At 38.7% G+C, this 16,358-nt stretch overlaps 1 protein-coding gene across 3 annotated transcripts; it reads right to left on the bottom strand.

The window, feature by feature from the left end:
• Positions 1–1,042: 1,042 nt before the first annotated feature.
• Positions 1,043–14,728, bottom strand: EBAG9 (estrogen receptor binding site associated antigen 9). 3 transcript variants are annotated; one of them, XM_003205234.4, is made up of 7 exons: positions 14,536–14,721; positions 13,504–13,601; positions 9,373–9,451; positions 9,079–9,237; positions 7,478–7,585; positions 6,424–6,515; positions 1,043–1,590 (listed from the first exon to the last, which is right to left on the bottom strand). In XM_003205234.4, exons 2-7 carry the CDS (start codon positions 13,584–13,586, stop codon positions 1,512–1,514), a joined length of 600 nt encoding a protein of 199 aa, XP_003205282.2. In that variant the 5' UTR covers positions 13,587–13,601; positions 14,536–14,721; the 3' UTR covers positions 1,043–1,511. The 3 variants fall into 3 exon arrangements, with proteins under 3 accessions (XP_003205282.2, XP_010707511.1, XP_010707510.1); XM_010709209.3 differs by lacking the exon at positions 7,478–7,585 and having other exon boundaries at positions 14,536–14,728; XM_010709208.2 differs by lacking the exon at positions 14,536–14,721 and having other exon boundaries at positions 9,373–9,497.
• Between the last annotated feature and the right edge of the window lie 1,630 nt (positions 14,729–16,358).

Genomic DNA, 16,358 nt, shown 5'->3' with positions numbered 1-16,358 from the left:
ACTCAATGGCAATGATCATTTTTTCTTTAATTAGGTAAGACAGAAAGGGCTAAAATTAATAGGCTTCTTTTTTTCCATGAGTTTCATACAAACATAACTTTCCATTATTCCTAAATGTCTCCTTTGCGGCTGAAAAAAACAATATGGAAAGTGCTTTGGTCCTATTTCAAAATGTGAGGAAATGGAGCATCATTTATTGGAGAAAGTGATCTTCATGTCCAGGAGAAACATTCACTGTGACTGCCCAGGTTTCTTTTGTAGCAAGAAGGTAACAGAGCAGCACAAACCTCCCTAATGTTTAAAATTGCGACAGCTTGAACTGATTTTCAACCACGTTATGGCAGGCTCCATTTAGCAGCAGTGTTTTTTAAATGTGCTGTTTAAAAAACAGAACTAACACTATAATAATATCAAAGTTGCTTCCAGCTCTTAAAAGCACCTTGTGCAGTTCTGAGAAAGCATTCAGTTGCATTCAGCTCCCAACACATAACAGGTAAAAACCTTGCTCTGATCTTTACCCAACATTTAGCTCTTTGCCAAGGCAAAAGGAATCTGAGAAACTACTAACTTCCACACTAGCTTTATTAATATGAAGACTTTTTTCCCCAATTACACTACCTATGCAATGAGTATGAATTCTATATTTTTACTAACTGTAGGAAGTAAAGCAGCGTGCTAGAAATGCAAAATTACCAACACAAACGAAATGAATCACTCCCTTATGCTCACATCAGCCTTTGGGAACAGCTGAACAGAATGCAGCACTGTCATACAGCAATGCTGCTGCCTGCAGCCACTGCAGTGTTGCCAATAGGCATGGCAGCACAGGAAGCTGCAAGTAACAAAAAGATGGGAAATCCAATTAAGTGCTCATCTATAACCCTTCCTCTACCAAAGTACACGCTGCCAGGAGTACACTTAAGGTCATCCACAAGGTCTTCTCATCTGTACAGGTCAGTATGATCTCTAATGGATAATTCTAAATGTATAAATACTTTTATTTAAAAAGAAAAAAGAAAAAAAGAAAAAGCAGACACTCATATCAGGTAAGAAGCAAAAGGTTCTTTAAAACTGTTTAATTACATGTTTCAGGTAAGCACAGACAGTACAGTAGATTCCCCACCACAGAATATTTACATTCTTTTCTCTAGGCTCAAGCTGTTCATTAAGAGCGTCTCTCAATCACTTTTGCTCAATCATGTTTGCTGCAAAGAAGGGTACTGGAATAGAAATATTGTAGGAAATTTCATTCCATCAAGGCATGATTTTGTATGGTTTCGGGTTTTTTTTTTCCCCCCCTTGGAGATCTCCCTCTTAGTAGTTCAAGATATTTTCGGAGAATTCTGGCTTCCAAGATGACTTGAAGAATGCACTGAAACCAAGCAGCGAGTTGAAGTCCTGGAAACACTTAAATTAATACCAGTATGCATGTTGTAGAGGTGGAATCCTTCCACCGTTGCCTTGTTACTGTTAGGAGAGTTTTACACCAATTTTGTTCTGTTCCTTTTTCATTAACCTTTGGGCCTCTTTCTCCATTTTCTTTCGTTGTTGTTCTGCTGCTCTTTTTCCCTTTCTGCTAACTTCTGTTGTCTGTAATTAGAGAAAAAATGAACTGCTGAAGGAGTCCAATTTTCAGCACAGACAATAAACAAATTATTATAACTAATAAAGAACAGAGCCTCAGTCAACTCTAGTTAGTCTCAGAAGAGTTAGTATTTCATCACACTCAAGTACTTTTCTCAGGATAATCTACTCTTAGACAGTAATATTTCTTCAAAATATTTTACAATCTAAAAGCAACTAAATTCTCAAAAATTAAGCAAATTAGTGCAAGTATCAGACTAGAATTAATTAGGAAGATCTGTCTAATAATAAAATTACCCATTTTTTTTTCAAATTCAGATCAACATGATTCAACTCAGAACATGAAGTTTGTGCCCCGCCTTTTCGCCAGCAGAAACACCTGCAGCCATCCTTTTTATACACAACTGCTACAGACGTCTTCCTTGTGATCAGATGAGGTTACTTAATATTCCCTTTCACATGCTCAGGATTTGGGTTGTGCTCTATTGTTCAACACAAATATAAAAAATAGCCTTTAAGGAAGTAGAAAATAATAAGTCTTCAGTTGTGTATCTTTTTATAGCAGTGATAAGAAATAATGCTAAACAGCAAATGTTACTAGCTGCCAAATCAGAGAATCTGTCTAAAAACTTGTCTAAAGAGACAAGTTTCCAATTTTTACTTCCCTTCCAAGAGTTAGGAACAGAAAAAGGAAAAAGAGAAGTCAACAACCTGCCTCCATCCTCTGCAGCTACAACACATTACTGAGTGGCATGGAGTCAACATTCTCCTTATTAGAGAAAAAAAATGGCCAAGCTGCTTGCAGTGTGACTTCACAATTAAAAAAAAAATGAATTAAAGCGTCATTCATTTGGAAAGGGTAAACTTAATAAAGATAAGAATAAAGAACACTTCATTAAAAGAGAATGAAGAAATCTAATAGAATGATAGAATAGAACTGCTCAGGTTGGAAAAGACCTTAAAGATCATCGAGTCCAACCATACTACCCTAACTAACAGCCCTCTGCTAAATCATGTTCCTGAGCACCACATCCAAATGGTTTTTAAACACATTCAGGGATGGTGACCCAACAACCTATTCCAACCTTTCAGTAAAGAAGTTTTTCCTGATATCTAACCTAAACTTACCCTGGCACAACTTGAGGCCATTTCCCCTTGTCCTGTTACCTGTAACTAGTGAGAAGAGACCAACCCCGCACTCACAGTAAGCACCTTTCAGGTATTGGAAGAGAGCAATAAGGTTTCCCCTCAGCCTCCTTTTCCCCAGACTGAACAGCCCCAGTTCCTTAGATAAAGCAGTAAGGAGTTACTTGCAAATCTGTTAGCTGCATACATGCATTCAACTGTGAAAAACAGAAAAAGCTGTGCTGCACTGAGACAACCTGCTTTGGTAGATTTTCAATTATAGACAAACTGAGCACACAGAACTTCAAGACATTTCAGCAACAAAGACTACGTATTATTTTTGTGTTTGACTGTGGTAGGAAGAGAGGGACTGCTATTAAATTAACTGCCAGAAGTTGTCCTAGTCTCTAATAAACTGCTCTACTGCCATGCAAGAAGCTTGTAATTTACATCAAGATCTACACCTCCCAGTCAGAAGGGAAGAGTCACGTAGATACAGTGAAGTTCCATAGAGCCACATGAAATGCTAAGCAATTCTTCTATGCAACTGCTGTTGCAAAGTAAAGAAAGTCAAGCAGGCCATGTCTTTTTCCCCACCACCATGAACTGCACAACACAGAACACTACACAGATTCCTGTATGAGGTTTCCATGCCCTCTACTGGCTGAGTAATTTTACTAGACTTTATTATAAAGTCCAAATGAGTAGAAACCTTCTGCTGGAGGTGATGCAAAGTCACCAGAAATAAACACATGCAGCATACCTCACAGTGATTACCTTTCCACTGCTCTGCCACTTGGCCATTATTCACTGAACTCTATTCCCAACTTCTTACTTGTTTTCAACATGAAGTTACCACCTCTCAGGATCATCTCTCAGTAGAAAGCCTATGACAAACTACAGCCATAACTGATTCACTTGGCTCCAAAGGAGGGAGTTCAGCAAGTTCTGGTGTCTCTGTTCATTGGGTTGAACTAGATGGTCTTTAAGGGCCCCTTCCAACTGTAAAGATTCTATGACTCTAAAGTTCGTATGTAATTTTGCATGTCACGTAAACGAGAAAAATAATTACTTATAGTCTTCTTTTGCTGTGCCAACACACCTGGGCTTCTTTCTAAATCAAGGAGCATTTAGGTTAACTGTTGCCACTGGAAAAAAAATTAACTGGTATTATAAAGTCTAAAGGTACGTATAGGTATCTACCATTTGCAGAAGTAACCAAGTTCTAACTCACTTCAATTAATTGTAAAAAAAAAATGAAAATTCAGCTTTGCATTCACCATGCTGACTAACCACTGACTGGAAAGTTTCGGTGCAACCAGCTCAAAAGCTGCTGGGCAGTGGGGAACAAACATCAGGAACTTTTCAGGTTACATAGCTTACTCCTCAGCACACTCGGATTTCTGGAAGTACGTGGCTTATTACATATACTTACTCCAACCGTTACACGTGTGTATTAAATCACCACAGTGAATGACAGAGGTACAGTCTTCCTGCTATTAACACACCACAGCTCATTTTTGCAAGGTTGTGCAGCACTCCACTGCTATACAAAAATGATTCCACTCTAAGACACTTCTGCATACTGAGCACCAACAGATACCCAGACAGAGCTAGCTAATGTCCTCCCTCCACACACACAGACCTGCACTCATTCCATTCTCAGGAAGCACTGCTGGAGTCAGCATTACCACTGTGGAGGATCAGGAACACTGTTCACCAAACAGCAGTCTGAAATCTTCAGATCACTTTGTAGATCAAGACTCAGTCTCTTAGCATTAAGAATAGACTCCAGATCGCTTCTTTACTACGGACTGTTGAAAAACAGAGCCAGCGCTGTCATGTACTAAAGTTATGTATTAAACTCTGGATGTTAATTACACCACAGATGTCTACTGCAAGACAGAATGTAAATCCAGAAGGTATTTCCTACCAATCTTGCAAAAAATCAGTCAGCATTTTCCTCAATTAAAGAAAAACACTAACTCAGCATGTTGTGAGTAGAACAAAGGTTTTCTTCACACAGCTGGGATGAACTCACACAATCTTCAGTTGTTTTGAGGTAGCCATTCACTGCAGGCCAAGAGATATGTGAAACAGACAGTTCTAAGCATACTCTATTTACCTGAAATATTTGACACGTATACTTCCCTGCTAAAGCAAGTAAAGCTCAATACTTTTTAGGGGGGCAGAGTAGGAAGTCTGAAAGTTCACAACTTGAGCCGAAACCTTTCAATAGTAAAAATATGTCATGCTGAAATCTTTACAACAGCTTCTATCAAGATGAGGAATTTGAAAAACAGAGTCAGGGGGAAAATCCCACTGCTATTCCCACATAAGTGGTCACAGAATCACAGAATTGTAGGGGTTGGAAGGGACCTCTAGAGATCATCGAGACCAACCCCCCTGCCAAAGCAGGTTCCCTACACCAGGTCGCACAGGTAGGTGTCCAGGCGAGACTTGAATATCTCCAGAGAAGGAGACTCCACAACCTCCCTGGGCAGCCTGTTCCAGTGCTCCGTCACCCTCACCGTGAAGAAGTTCTTACGCACATTCGTGCAAAACTTCCTGTGCTGCAGCTTATGTCCGTTTCCCCTCGTCCTGTCTCCACGTACCACTGAAAAGAGACTGGCCTCACCGCTATGGCCGCCACACCTCAGATATTTATAAACCTGGATCAGGTCCCCTCTCAGTCTTCTTTTCTCAAGGCTAAACAGACCCAGTTCACTTAGCCTTTCTTCATAGGGGAGATGCTCCAGGCCCTTCACCATCTTTGTGGCCCTCCGCTGGACTCTTTCCAAGAGATCCCTGTCTTTTTTGTACTGGGGAGCCCATACCTGGACACAGTACTCCAGATGAGGCCTTACCAGGGCAGAGTAGAGGAGGAGGATCACCTCCCTCGACCTGCTGGACACGCTCAGATCATACAGCTTTTTGTTTAGAGGGAGGTGAATTCCATTCTTTCCCTCTCACTCTGTATTCTAGAGCGTGAACATGACTACCGGCCAACAATACGCCTTTGGCCATTTCATGAAAATCGACTATGCAGACAAGTTATCACTCCAGAAATATACTGACACTCGCACATACTAGATTATTAGTAGTAGGTAAATTCTCTAAGACAAGTCTGTGCCTGGGAAAGCTTAATCACTTGTTTTTATAGTCTTAAAAACAGATCTTAATGGAATGTAGCAAGATTTCACTAAAATGCAATGCAGTCTCTGCAGACAGCAAAAGTTATTTTGTTTCCTAGTCCAAGAAAGCAGGATTTTTCAGTGTCTTTCTTTCATTGACTATGTCTGGTGCACCATAGCCTCAGTGGACTGCACTTATGACATTACAGATCTTACTAAGCCTGTTGATGTTCCTGACAGGAAAAGGCAGTCCTTGGAAGAAAAACAGCCCAACAAAATCCATCATCACGTAACTTTCACTATTATATCACTATATATTAAAGCTTGAAATAAAACAGATTAACAGAAGTCACTGCCAATTCAAATCATTATGTGCAAATTGCTAAATTCAATCTGTATCTTGTTACCATTTGTACTCTTTCAACTGCTTAAAAGGGAAAAGCAAACAGAAGAAGAAAACAGATAAGGTATTCACACTATTTTTGTGAGACACAGAGAACTAGAGAAGTACTATCACAAACAAACCTGCACTTGATTCAACATAAAAAAGTTTATGCGGTGCAACATGATTTTCAGTTACCTAAGAACTTCTTCTGCCTGCCAGGCAGCATCTTCCTCTTCTTCCCAGGCATTAGTATTTTCTTGCCAAGTATCCAAGTCTCCCAATTCAGGCTGAAACAAAACAAGAAAAGCTCTAACAACATGGACAAAGAAAGTAGAAAAAGCACTTATTTTTAACCGTGATGCCTGAGATTTCCAGAAATACGAGATGCCTTCAGTTATCACCAATTTGTTATTCCCTGTTCTAAGACTGATTTTTTGCCTTTATATTGTTAACATAAATCTTTAGACTCCATTGCTGGTGAACAAAGGAAAGGAGGCAGCACTACAGTGCATTTTTAGGAAGGAGAAGACAATTTAAGCAGATGGCATTAAAGACTTCTGGAAGTTGCATAGACAAACCAAGATGTATATCCACATTTGTCCATTATCCTCTGAGCTGTTTTTCTTCAACGAAGTCCTGTCCTGAATTATTTTCATTATGATAGTCCAAGAAAGCATTATGGCCATTCTGTACTGCTTTCTGTCTGGATCTTTCGTCCAACGTGTTAAACAAAACACTGTTAAAGAAGGCAAAAGAAAGCAAGCATTTCCCTCTAGATGCTGTTTGTCAAGGAGTATAGAATTAGAAGACTTTCCAAAGACAAACCTCTACAGAAGGAGAAGGGAGAAGGAGAAGGTTAAAAATGGGTACGAGACTATAAAGCTAAGATAACCCAGAGGCTTTCTAGAAAAAAAAAACTCCTACTCTTTCGCTAGGAACTTACTGTGTGAAGTCCAAAAAAAATGTATAGTCCATTGGTTTAGAAGATTTGCTAGTAAGCAGGCACTTTAAAGCTTCCTATTTTTTAACCATTGGTCTGTTAAGCTTCACAATAGAGAAAGTTAATTAAAATTAGATCAACCACTTCATTAGTTTGAACCAAAGACTCAATGTAAAAAGCATTTATTTTATTCCACAACTATTCCTTTTGCTCCCCACTATGCAGAATATTCTTAGACAGACTGTTCCTTCTCTTAAGGAACAGTCATTTACCTGTCAAATAACAGATTAATATTTTGAGTGCACTTACAGACTGGTGAATAAAAGGAATATCTTGTGTAGCTGCTAATCTGCTAGAGAATCCTGTGTTTCCTTCTGGAACTCCAAAAGTTAAAGGCTCTCGTTTTTTAATAACTATCTGGAGAACAACAAAAAAAAAAAAGAAAAAAAGAAAAGAGATAGGTCAAAGATTCCTTGGAGACCATATAGGTCTGTGCTTATGAAGGCACTGCTATACAACACTGCACTGTCTCCAATCTGTTAAGGTTCTGGAAGCTGTACAGCTGAATCACCTTGCAAGCAGGAGAAGCAAAATGCACAAGACACAAGAACTCCCTCCTCCACCCCACTAGCTGTTACTTAAGTCACATGAAAACAGATTGTATTAAAATACAGAAAAGGCACAAACAAGATCCAATTAGCACATCTCATCAGTATTCATGAACTAGTAATTACATTAGGTACTCCTTGGAGAAATCTCATTTTCATGATTGGTAAAAGTAAGACAGTACACTGAGGGGTAGCACTCACTGAACAACTAAACTGTTTTAGAACACAAGCTATCTCAGGTTCATCAACAGCACTGCTGTGCAGATAACCTAAGCTTCAACAGTCAAAATGCAACTTGCTATCATATCAACTGGTAAAGCTCTGTACTAATTTGGCAGAAAACAAGCAGTAATGCTCCTCCTGAAAGGTATGTTAACATGGCTGCTAAGATCACGTTTCCCTTATCTGTTTGGACCTCAAGACATGCAATTACCCATAGGTATGAGTGCGTGTACAGTAAAAGTAACTGGGATCTATGTCTTCTGGAAGCAGCAGAGAGGTAAAGTAGGCTAAATGAAACAAGTGGGTAAGTGTCATCTCCAGTTCATAGAAGCTCAGGAGAATCAGTCAGAAGGGACCTCGGAGGCCTCTAGTCCAACATCCCGCTCAAAGTGTCGCCAGTTCTGGTTTATGCAGTTATGAGTTATGAAAACCTCCAGAGAAGGAGGCTGCACAACCTCTCTGGGTAGCTTGTTCTGGTGCAAAAGTTTTTCAATCAACTTAAAGACCTGTGCGTATCTAACCAGATTTCTATACAGAAACAAAACAAAAAAGTTCATAGTTGGGATGCTATTGTGGAGACACTCTTCAGTCTTGCTTCCCTAACAAAATCCGATCTTTGAAGAGCAAACTATTTTGAAATATCAGCTCCTAATACCATTTGCCTCAATAACTGGCAAAACAACCACTGGTTTCTGAAACAGCAGAGTTACTATGTCAAACATCCGTATGAGCAGGACACAATGTCTCTTTTGAAATAACTGAAATAGCTGAAAGGAGCTGGAAGGTAGCTTAATGCAGTGGTTCTATTTTCAGAACTAAAAGTGATTTGAGGGTTTTCACCTTTATACTTCCTGTAACACTCACTATGAAGTTCATAATAAATTTCCGAGAACATTAAAACAAAAGATGTAAACACAAACCAGAATCTCATTTGAGTCAGAATCAGCATTTTAAAGTGGATGGGTTAGATTACTATCCTCATTTCAACAATTTTGCCTGAAGCACTGTATGTAGGCTGCCAATTTACTGATAGCCTATCTTAACGCACTCAGTAAGTACAATTCAAAGCTCTATACCTACTTTTTGAGTTTTTCTTATAGTTGGTGTCATATCTTTAAAATAATCGGGTTCCATCTGTTCCACAGCATTTTGCTGAGCTGCCACATTACCATTGCCACCTTCAATCTTCACACTGGTAGGTGCATCTTCATCCCATGAAGACCAGTCTTCTACTTCTGGCTGGAGAAGTGAACAGTAAAAGTTAATAATATTTGCAAGTAAAAACTTGTCTTATTGTATCTTGCTATGACAGTAGGACTGGCATAACAGACAATCACTTAAAGTGATTAAGTCACCTACCACTGAAGCAATTACCTGTTTGGGAACAGATGAATAATCCACTGTTGTTGGCAAAGTTATTTGGTCTCCACTTAACTTTCGCCCTCTTCCAGACCTGAAAGAAAAATGTAGGATTCCTCCAAGCTCTGAAAACATGAGCACTAAGTTAAAAAAAAAAGGAAAGTCTGAGAACAGCACTACTGCAGTCATGGCTAAAACATTAAGTGCTTAAACTACCCTAGTATTAACTGCTAGTCAGAGACTGCTAAACAAAGGAATTTCATTCCTAAACTTAAGTTGTGTTCACACGAATATCAAAGTGCAATATACTGCTCATATTTCTTTAAGAGTTGCTTCTCCTTTGTTTCCATGACTGTTTGAAAAGGGACATATTTAATCAGTTATTTGCATGTAGTTGGTTATAGTTTTTAGATTGTCAGTGCTTAAGAAGCAAATACTACAGCTCTAGATTAGTTCAAAGATAACCATTTTTACTGGAAGCTGAGAAATACTTCTACTGATCTGCCTTTAACAAACTGCTTGCTGAGTTGCTTCATTTAAAGCCTCTCTAAAGCACTTTTTCCTTTAGAATCCAAACAGAGATACAAAATACTATGCAAGTCAACAGCTTCTGTTCAATACATTTATTTCAAGAATGTTCTTTCAGCAAAAGAGGTTTTTAGCAATTGAATTAAGTAATTTTAATTGAAAATTAACACTAATGCATTGCTAATAAATGAATGATGTAGATATTTACTTAATGGCAACACTCAAAGATCACAGTGACACCTAAAATATTCTTAGCTGACATTTGCTACATTTTAAAACCTTATAACACAAGAGAATGAAATTCAGACCCTGAAATTGCAAACCCCTATAACAAGATGGTCATGGAAGAGTGAAGATGTGATTACTGCTACTCTTGCAGGGAAGCTAACATTTGGAGATCATACCCATAGTTTTTACTATCACAGAACACTCCACCATCATGTCAGAAGAGCTGAATTGCATGTAATTGCTCTACTGTACGGTGATGTAAGATTATCATTTTTCCTACTTTGGGCCCAACAGAATCTTCCACAGGAAAGATCAGATGCTATTATCAAATCTTCACTTGATATAATTAACTCTACCCCATTTAGAAACTGTTATTTTAAGCTGACATAGGTTACGAGTAAAGACAGGCTGAAACACAGAGGTTTCCTCAAGAGGAACCCAGCATAATTTCATCTACCAAAGTTCCTGAAAATCTTTACAGTAATACAACAGAAACAAAGAGCACAACACTATCCAATAGAGCAAGTTGTCAGCTACAAAATACTAATTTTCAGCACAGTCACCATCATTAGCTGTGCTTTTTCCATCAACAATGAACAACACCCGGCACGTCACACTTATAAAAATCTGTACCAGTGGAGGTGACCACTGTCACTGCTGAAATGCATCATCCACTGCCACACTGCGCTCACAACCTCTCTTCGGTCCCCATAAGTGTTCAGGATGTGTTAAAGAATGTCAATGGGCGCCGCTTTTTATGCTTGGGGGAATTCAATGTCACACCTTCGCTCTAAACGCACTTCCATGTCAGACACCATTTTGTCAGAGTGCCCCTCTGCTGCCATCTGTCACACAACAACAACATGTAATGGCATATTGGTGGGAAGGTTCAGCCTCTACTGCTGTACCACCAACATCCACCCCTGACATTGTGGACCAAGATAATAAAGTAAGAGGCATTACTTCCAGAGCAGCCCCCATAACCGCTCGAAGTCTTCAGTTTTTGAGATGGAAGCTTACAGACATCAAGCAGACTGAAAGTTGCCACTGTGTTAAGAAATCAAAGCAAATATAGAACAGAAAAGCAATGACCAACTATACAACAACCAAGACAGAATACAATCTAAATTCTGTGCTATGTAGTATGCACACAGATTCAATCCCTGAGCGGGTTCCTAACAAAAATATTAGTTTGGCAACCAAATTTCAACACATCATTTCCAGATGATGCCTTTGGAAAAAATGATGTCACCACACAAATGGTAATTTACTACTGCAGTGTAAACAACAGTGTGTTCTTCTGATTGTTTAATTTTTCCTTTGGCCTCTTTGCCTTTATATATGCAAATATATAAGATGTGTTTTAATCTTCTCCAATAGATACATGACCAAAGGAAAAACAAAATCCCCCTGAAACACACCAGGAACATCTGATTCTTAGGCTGAGTTGTTTCTGTTGTCTCCATAGGAAACACAAGTCTGGAAACATCCTCCTTTAAACTTGTACAACATGCTTTTCTTTAATACTCTCCTAAGCCAGCACTTCAGCTGATGCAACTCCCTACTGAAATGATCCAGAAGTCAAGCTAATGACTCCAACCAGTGGTTCATAACACCAGTCTAGCAAAAATTATAACACTGAAAAGGATGAAGGAGGGAAGAAGCAACTTCTGTTGTACAACATAGGAGAGAGTATGCAACGCACAGCAGCGTTGAAGGAGGCTACATATCCCCAGTCCTTTTAGGAAGGGCACACCATGCTTACAGGAACAGCTGCCTCCCAAGCAACATTAGACAGATATTGATTAGTGCTCTGAAGGTCAAATGTCTCAACATTTCTTGGTTTTGTTTCCCCTTACTATTCAGCAGCATCCACATTTGTCCAAGGCATGAAAATAACTTGAGATCTTAAACAGAATGAAATTTCATCTTATTTTTCATTTATACCTATCATTTGCTAGAAACAAAGGTTTAAAGCATTTCATTAAAAAAAAAAAAAAATCTAAAAAGTTACCAAGCACAATGCATAGGTTTGATGCTGACTAGGAAGATTAATAATCTCTGCAAGCACTTGCTAAAATTAAGAACTAATTTAAATTATGCAATCCAAATAGATACTAGCTCATATTCATCTAATTAAAATGCACATTTCGTTCAATCACTTGTTTTTACAAGGTTACAATTTACTGGTTATCAGGTATACTCATAAGCAAGGATGCATTATAAGAAAACAGGATTTATCATACTATGCTCCAGAGCTGACATTAAAATGGAAAATTATCTGTGGTTAATGGACTGAAACAACTTGATCCACTTACATGCACCTGTGAACATTTCAAATTTTTCATTCTTTCAACTAATTGTTATTAAGAGTTCTACTACTTTTCATTCCTAATCATTTCCTCACCTGCTCATTTCAATTGTTCCAATCATTCAGAAGTTGGAAAAGAAAAAAGTACTGTCATTACATCTACTAAACAATTATCTGCTTATAAACAATTCACACATTCAGTAAAGGTCCATATACTGTAGAAGCTCAGTGTTTTTACTTCTTTAAAAACTTGAAGGGCCAGTGTCCTTAATTCACTTTGGAGTTCAAATTACAAAGCTAAAGCTAACATCTCTGAAGTCATGTGCAGCATGAAAATCTATCTCCCTAAAGCTTCAAGAGGGCTTGAAAGAACAAAAGCTTCCTATCGAACCCTATATAACTATAAATCCTGATTTTTTTTTTAATTCTTCTAGACACTACATTTCTGCATTCGTGAGTTTACAACTCAGAGCAAAACCACTTAGTGTTCTTCTATGTTGTAAGGCATAAAGCATTTTCACTAAGAAAACGGAGGGAAAAAAAAAATTCTTTTGAACTTTAAACACTGCCCTCCAAACATCTGAATAAATCTTTAACAGGCAGAAGAACCCAGAAATCTCATTGAACTGTTTCTTGTCAAAGCAGGAAAAGAATCAGTTACATTTCATTATAATGAAAGCCCACTGACTGATGACCAGGTGGATGCTGCCATTAACTGAACTATTATAAAATGAAATACCACTCGATGAATACTTTTTAGAAGTTGGAGGACCATTTTCATTCCTTTGACACAGGACAGCATTAATAGGCAATTTTTAAACACTGTCACACCTATTCAGAAAACATTAATCATTAGAGCTAATATAACACAAAACACACTGACTCATAACTGCACTACACAGAGTCTTGAGTTCCAAAGGAATATGCAGATTTAAGAATGAATTTGACTTCTTTTCTAGATCTGAATTAGTAGCAAAATCAGAATTAGGAAAAGAGGCGTGTGCACGCTAGGAAGAAGGAAAGAAGAGAAAGAATCTAAAATTAAAACAAAAAAGGTAACCAAATTAAGCCACGTTTACCTGCATATTAACTTTTTAATAAAAGAAAGCACAGCTGCCAGGCAAGTACAGATTTTAAAGAGCCGAAACTGTGTTATGGCCATGGTGAGAAACCCTTCCTGCAAAAGAAAAAAAAAAGAAATTAGATGTAGCACATTATACATCTTCACATAGTCCTTAAAGCCCATTTCCTTAGTTGCTCATAAACAGGGAGCATTCTGTGAAGTTACACTACTGCCAAATAAGGGAAAAGGTTTCTGGAACAGAGATTCTGTCTCCTATCTGGACATGTCAATTATATAGATAATACAAGCACATAATGAACACAGCCTTTAAACAAACTGCAGGCAATGATAGGTAAAGATACAATTAAAGATATTTTTGAAGGAGAAGCACTTGCTATCAATGGGAGTGACTGTACAGCTGATGTACTTTAGACACTAACAGTGCAAGGAGAAAAGAATTATGACCAGTAAAAAGCTCACACTTCCTTAACCAAGTCTTGCCTGTGTAAATAAAAGATGAATAGGAAATCAACATTGAGTGAAAACCCAGAACTGGTGGCTTAAATTTTACAGTTATTTTAATTGGAGATGTGTATGAGACCAAACACTCTAATTCAGCTACCAGTGTCATTGAAAAACTCATCAGAAGTGATAGATTCTGTTCATCCCACATGCACTACAGCACAAGTTAATCCCCAGATACATCAGTGACCCTATGCCAAACCAGATCATGCTAGGAAACTCAGACAAGGAAAAACTGACCTTTGGCTGGAACCACTTATTCTGGCTGCTATTTTTAAGTGTCAAATTGACAATCTAGATAATTTAAACTCATCATACTGCATTTATTTCAACAGATCCCCTCAAGCAGGTACAGAACAAGTTAGAATAATATGCAGGGATCCCTTAAATAATATTGAAGGATTCCCTTTCTCTCTTTTAAAAGTGAACATTTCAGCAGGAAAAGAAGAGATTAGGCTTCACAAATAGCTTTTCATTATATACAGCTACAGTTGTAACAACATTTTCTCTTGCAAATTTAACATACCTCCTGGTGAGTAGAGAAGGCAGCCCTGTGACATTTTCCTCAGGCCATGAGTATTCCATGGAAGAACAGCTTGATTTCAAATATGCTATGGCATTTAAATCACTTTTATTATTCCAGGCTTTATGTTAGGAAGAGTCAGGAAGGTGGATCATTAGGTAGGCTGCTCCAATATTGCCCTGAGGATTTTATTAAAAAGTACATAATGGTATTTGTGAGCTACACAGAGCTTAGATTTACTTTATTGGTGCTCATTTGCGAGGTATCTTAACTAGTACTAAACAATGTAGTAATACGGTACTAGAAATATTACTTCACATACAGCCCAGAAAAGGAATTATTGCTACTGAAAAATTATACAGGGTTGCTACCAAATAAATGGGCCCTTTTACTGCAGAAAAAAAGGCTGAAGCATATGAGTAACCACTAAATTATAGGCCATAATACCAAGCTGTAGCTCAGGAAAAAGTTGACTGCTGACAAGAATTAGTCACCATAAATCAGTGCATTTTTCCCAGAGCATTTCTACTCACGAATGAACAGACTTCCAATATCACCCACATGTCTGTTCAGCAGGATACCACAGCGATCATCAGTTGTGCTGAATGAGCAGGAGAGAGACACAACCATGTGCTGCTTTCATGTCTGAGCTGCATTTCACTTCAACTATGGCAGCACCAATGCCCTTCAAGACAGCATGTACCATTTGCCTTCCTCTTCTCTAAACTTTAATTGTAGCTTTCCCAGTTAAATCCTGCAGCACTGGAAGTTGTCAGACTCCCAGTTTTGGCAACAAGGAGGAATAACTAGACACTGTAATATCATTCAGCTTTAAAAAGTACTTTTATCAATGCGTCTAGATTTTATATGGCTAATTAAGATATGAAGTGGTATGTATGAATTAATTACAGCTATATGTTAAAAGCTATGTAAAATGAATCTTAAACCAACCACTTGGTTACAATTAGGACAAGTAGAGCATTACACCCAGGCATCTAAAATAGCACTTACAGCATTTGCACTATTGTTCTAAGGACTGCACTACCGAAAATTAAAAGAGAAATCATTTCATATTCAGACACAACTGAACAAACACAAAGGTACAAGGAACCTTTGTATTTTCTGAGCTTGGTGCAAACTGAATGCATCTGATACAATGACATTAGACTCGTTAAGTAGAACAAACACTTTTGTTTTTTTCTGTTGTCAGTCTTCTTCCAGCACTGGAAAGACACAAAGCCACGTACAGCACAAAGAAAGAACACAGACTGGCAGCACTTCAGCAAGAAGAGCGGTAGATGTAGTCTACCTTGATTTTAGAAAGGCATTTGATACTGTCTCCCACGACATCCTTATAACAAAGCTGAGGAAGTGTGGGATAGACGAGTGGACGGTGAGGTGGGTTGAGAACTGGCTGACTGGCAGAGCGCAGAGGGTCGTCGTTGGTGGTGCAGAGTCTGGCTGGAGACCAGTGGTGTCCCCCAGGGGTCTGTGCTGGGTCTGGTCTTGTTCAACATCTTCATCAATGACCTTGATGAGGGGATAGTGGCCACCCTCAGCAAGTTTGCTGACGATGCGAAGTTGGGAGGATTGGCTGACACGCCTGAAGGCTGTGCTGCCATTCAGCGAGACCTGGACAGGCTGGAGAGCTGGGCAGTAAGAAACCAGATGAGGTTCAACAAAAGCAAGTGTAGGGTCTTACACCTAGGGAGGAATAATTGCATGCACCAATACAGGCTGGGGGATGAGCTGCTGGAGAGGAGCTCTGCAGAGAGGGACCTGGGCGGTCCTGGTGGACGACAGGTTGGCCATGAGCCAGCAGTGTG

The sequence above is a fragment of the Meleagris gallopavo genome, chromosome 3 (genome assembly GCF_000146605.3).
Source record: "Meleagris gallopavo isolate NT-WF06-2002-E0010 breed Aviagen turkey brand Nicholas breeding stock chromosome 3, Turkey_5.1, whole genome shotgun sequence".
NCBI lineage: Eukaryota > Metazoa > Chordata > Aves > Galliformes > Phasianidae > Meleagris > Meleagris gallopavo.
Note: the sequence above shows the minus strand (reverse complement) of the source record. Positions and strands in the feature narration are given on the sequence as shown.

What these genes read in the sequence shown, in the direction of transcription:
- EBAG9 (XM_003205234.4), bottom strand. Translation starts at nt 13,586, where the DNA reads ATGGCCATAACACAGTTTCGGCTCTTTAAAATCTGTACTTGCCTGGCA. An exon ending in ATTCATCTGTTCCCAAACAG is followed by an intron (nt 9,238 to 9,372) that starts GTAATTGCTTCA and finishes TCACTTCTCCAG; the next exon opens with CCAGAAGTAGAAGACTGGTC. An exon ending in TTCCTTTTATTCACCAGTCT is followed by an intron (nt 6,516 to 7,477) that starts GTAAGTGCACTC and finishes GTTTTGTTTCAG; the next exon opens with CCTGAATTGGGAGACTTGGA.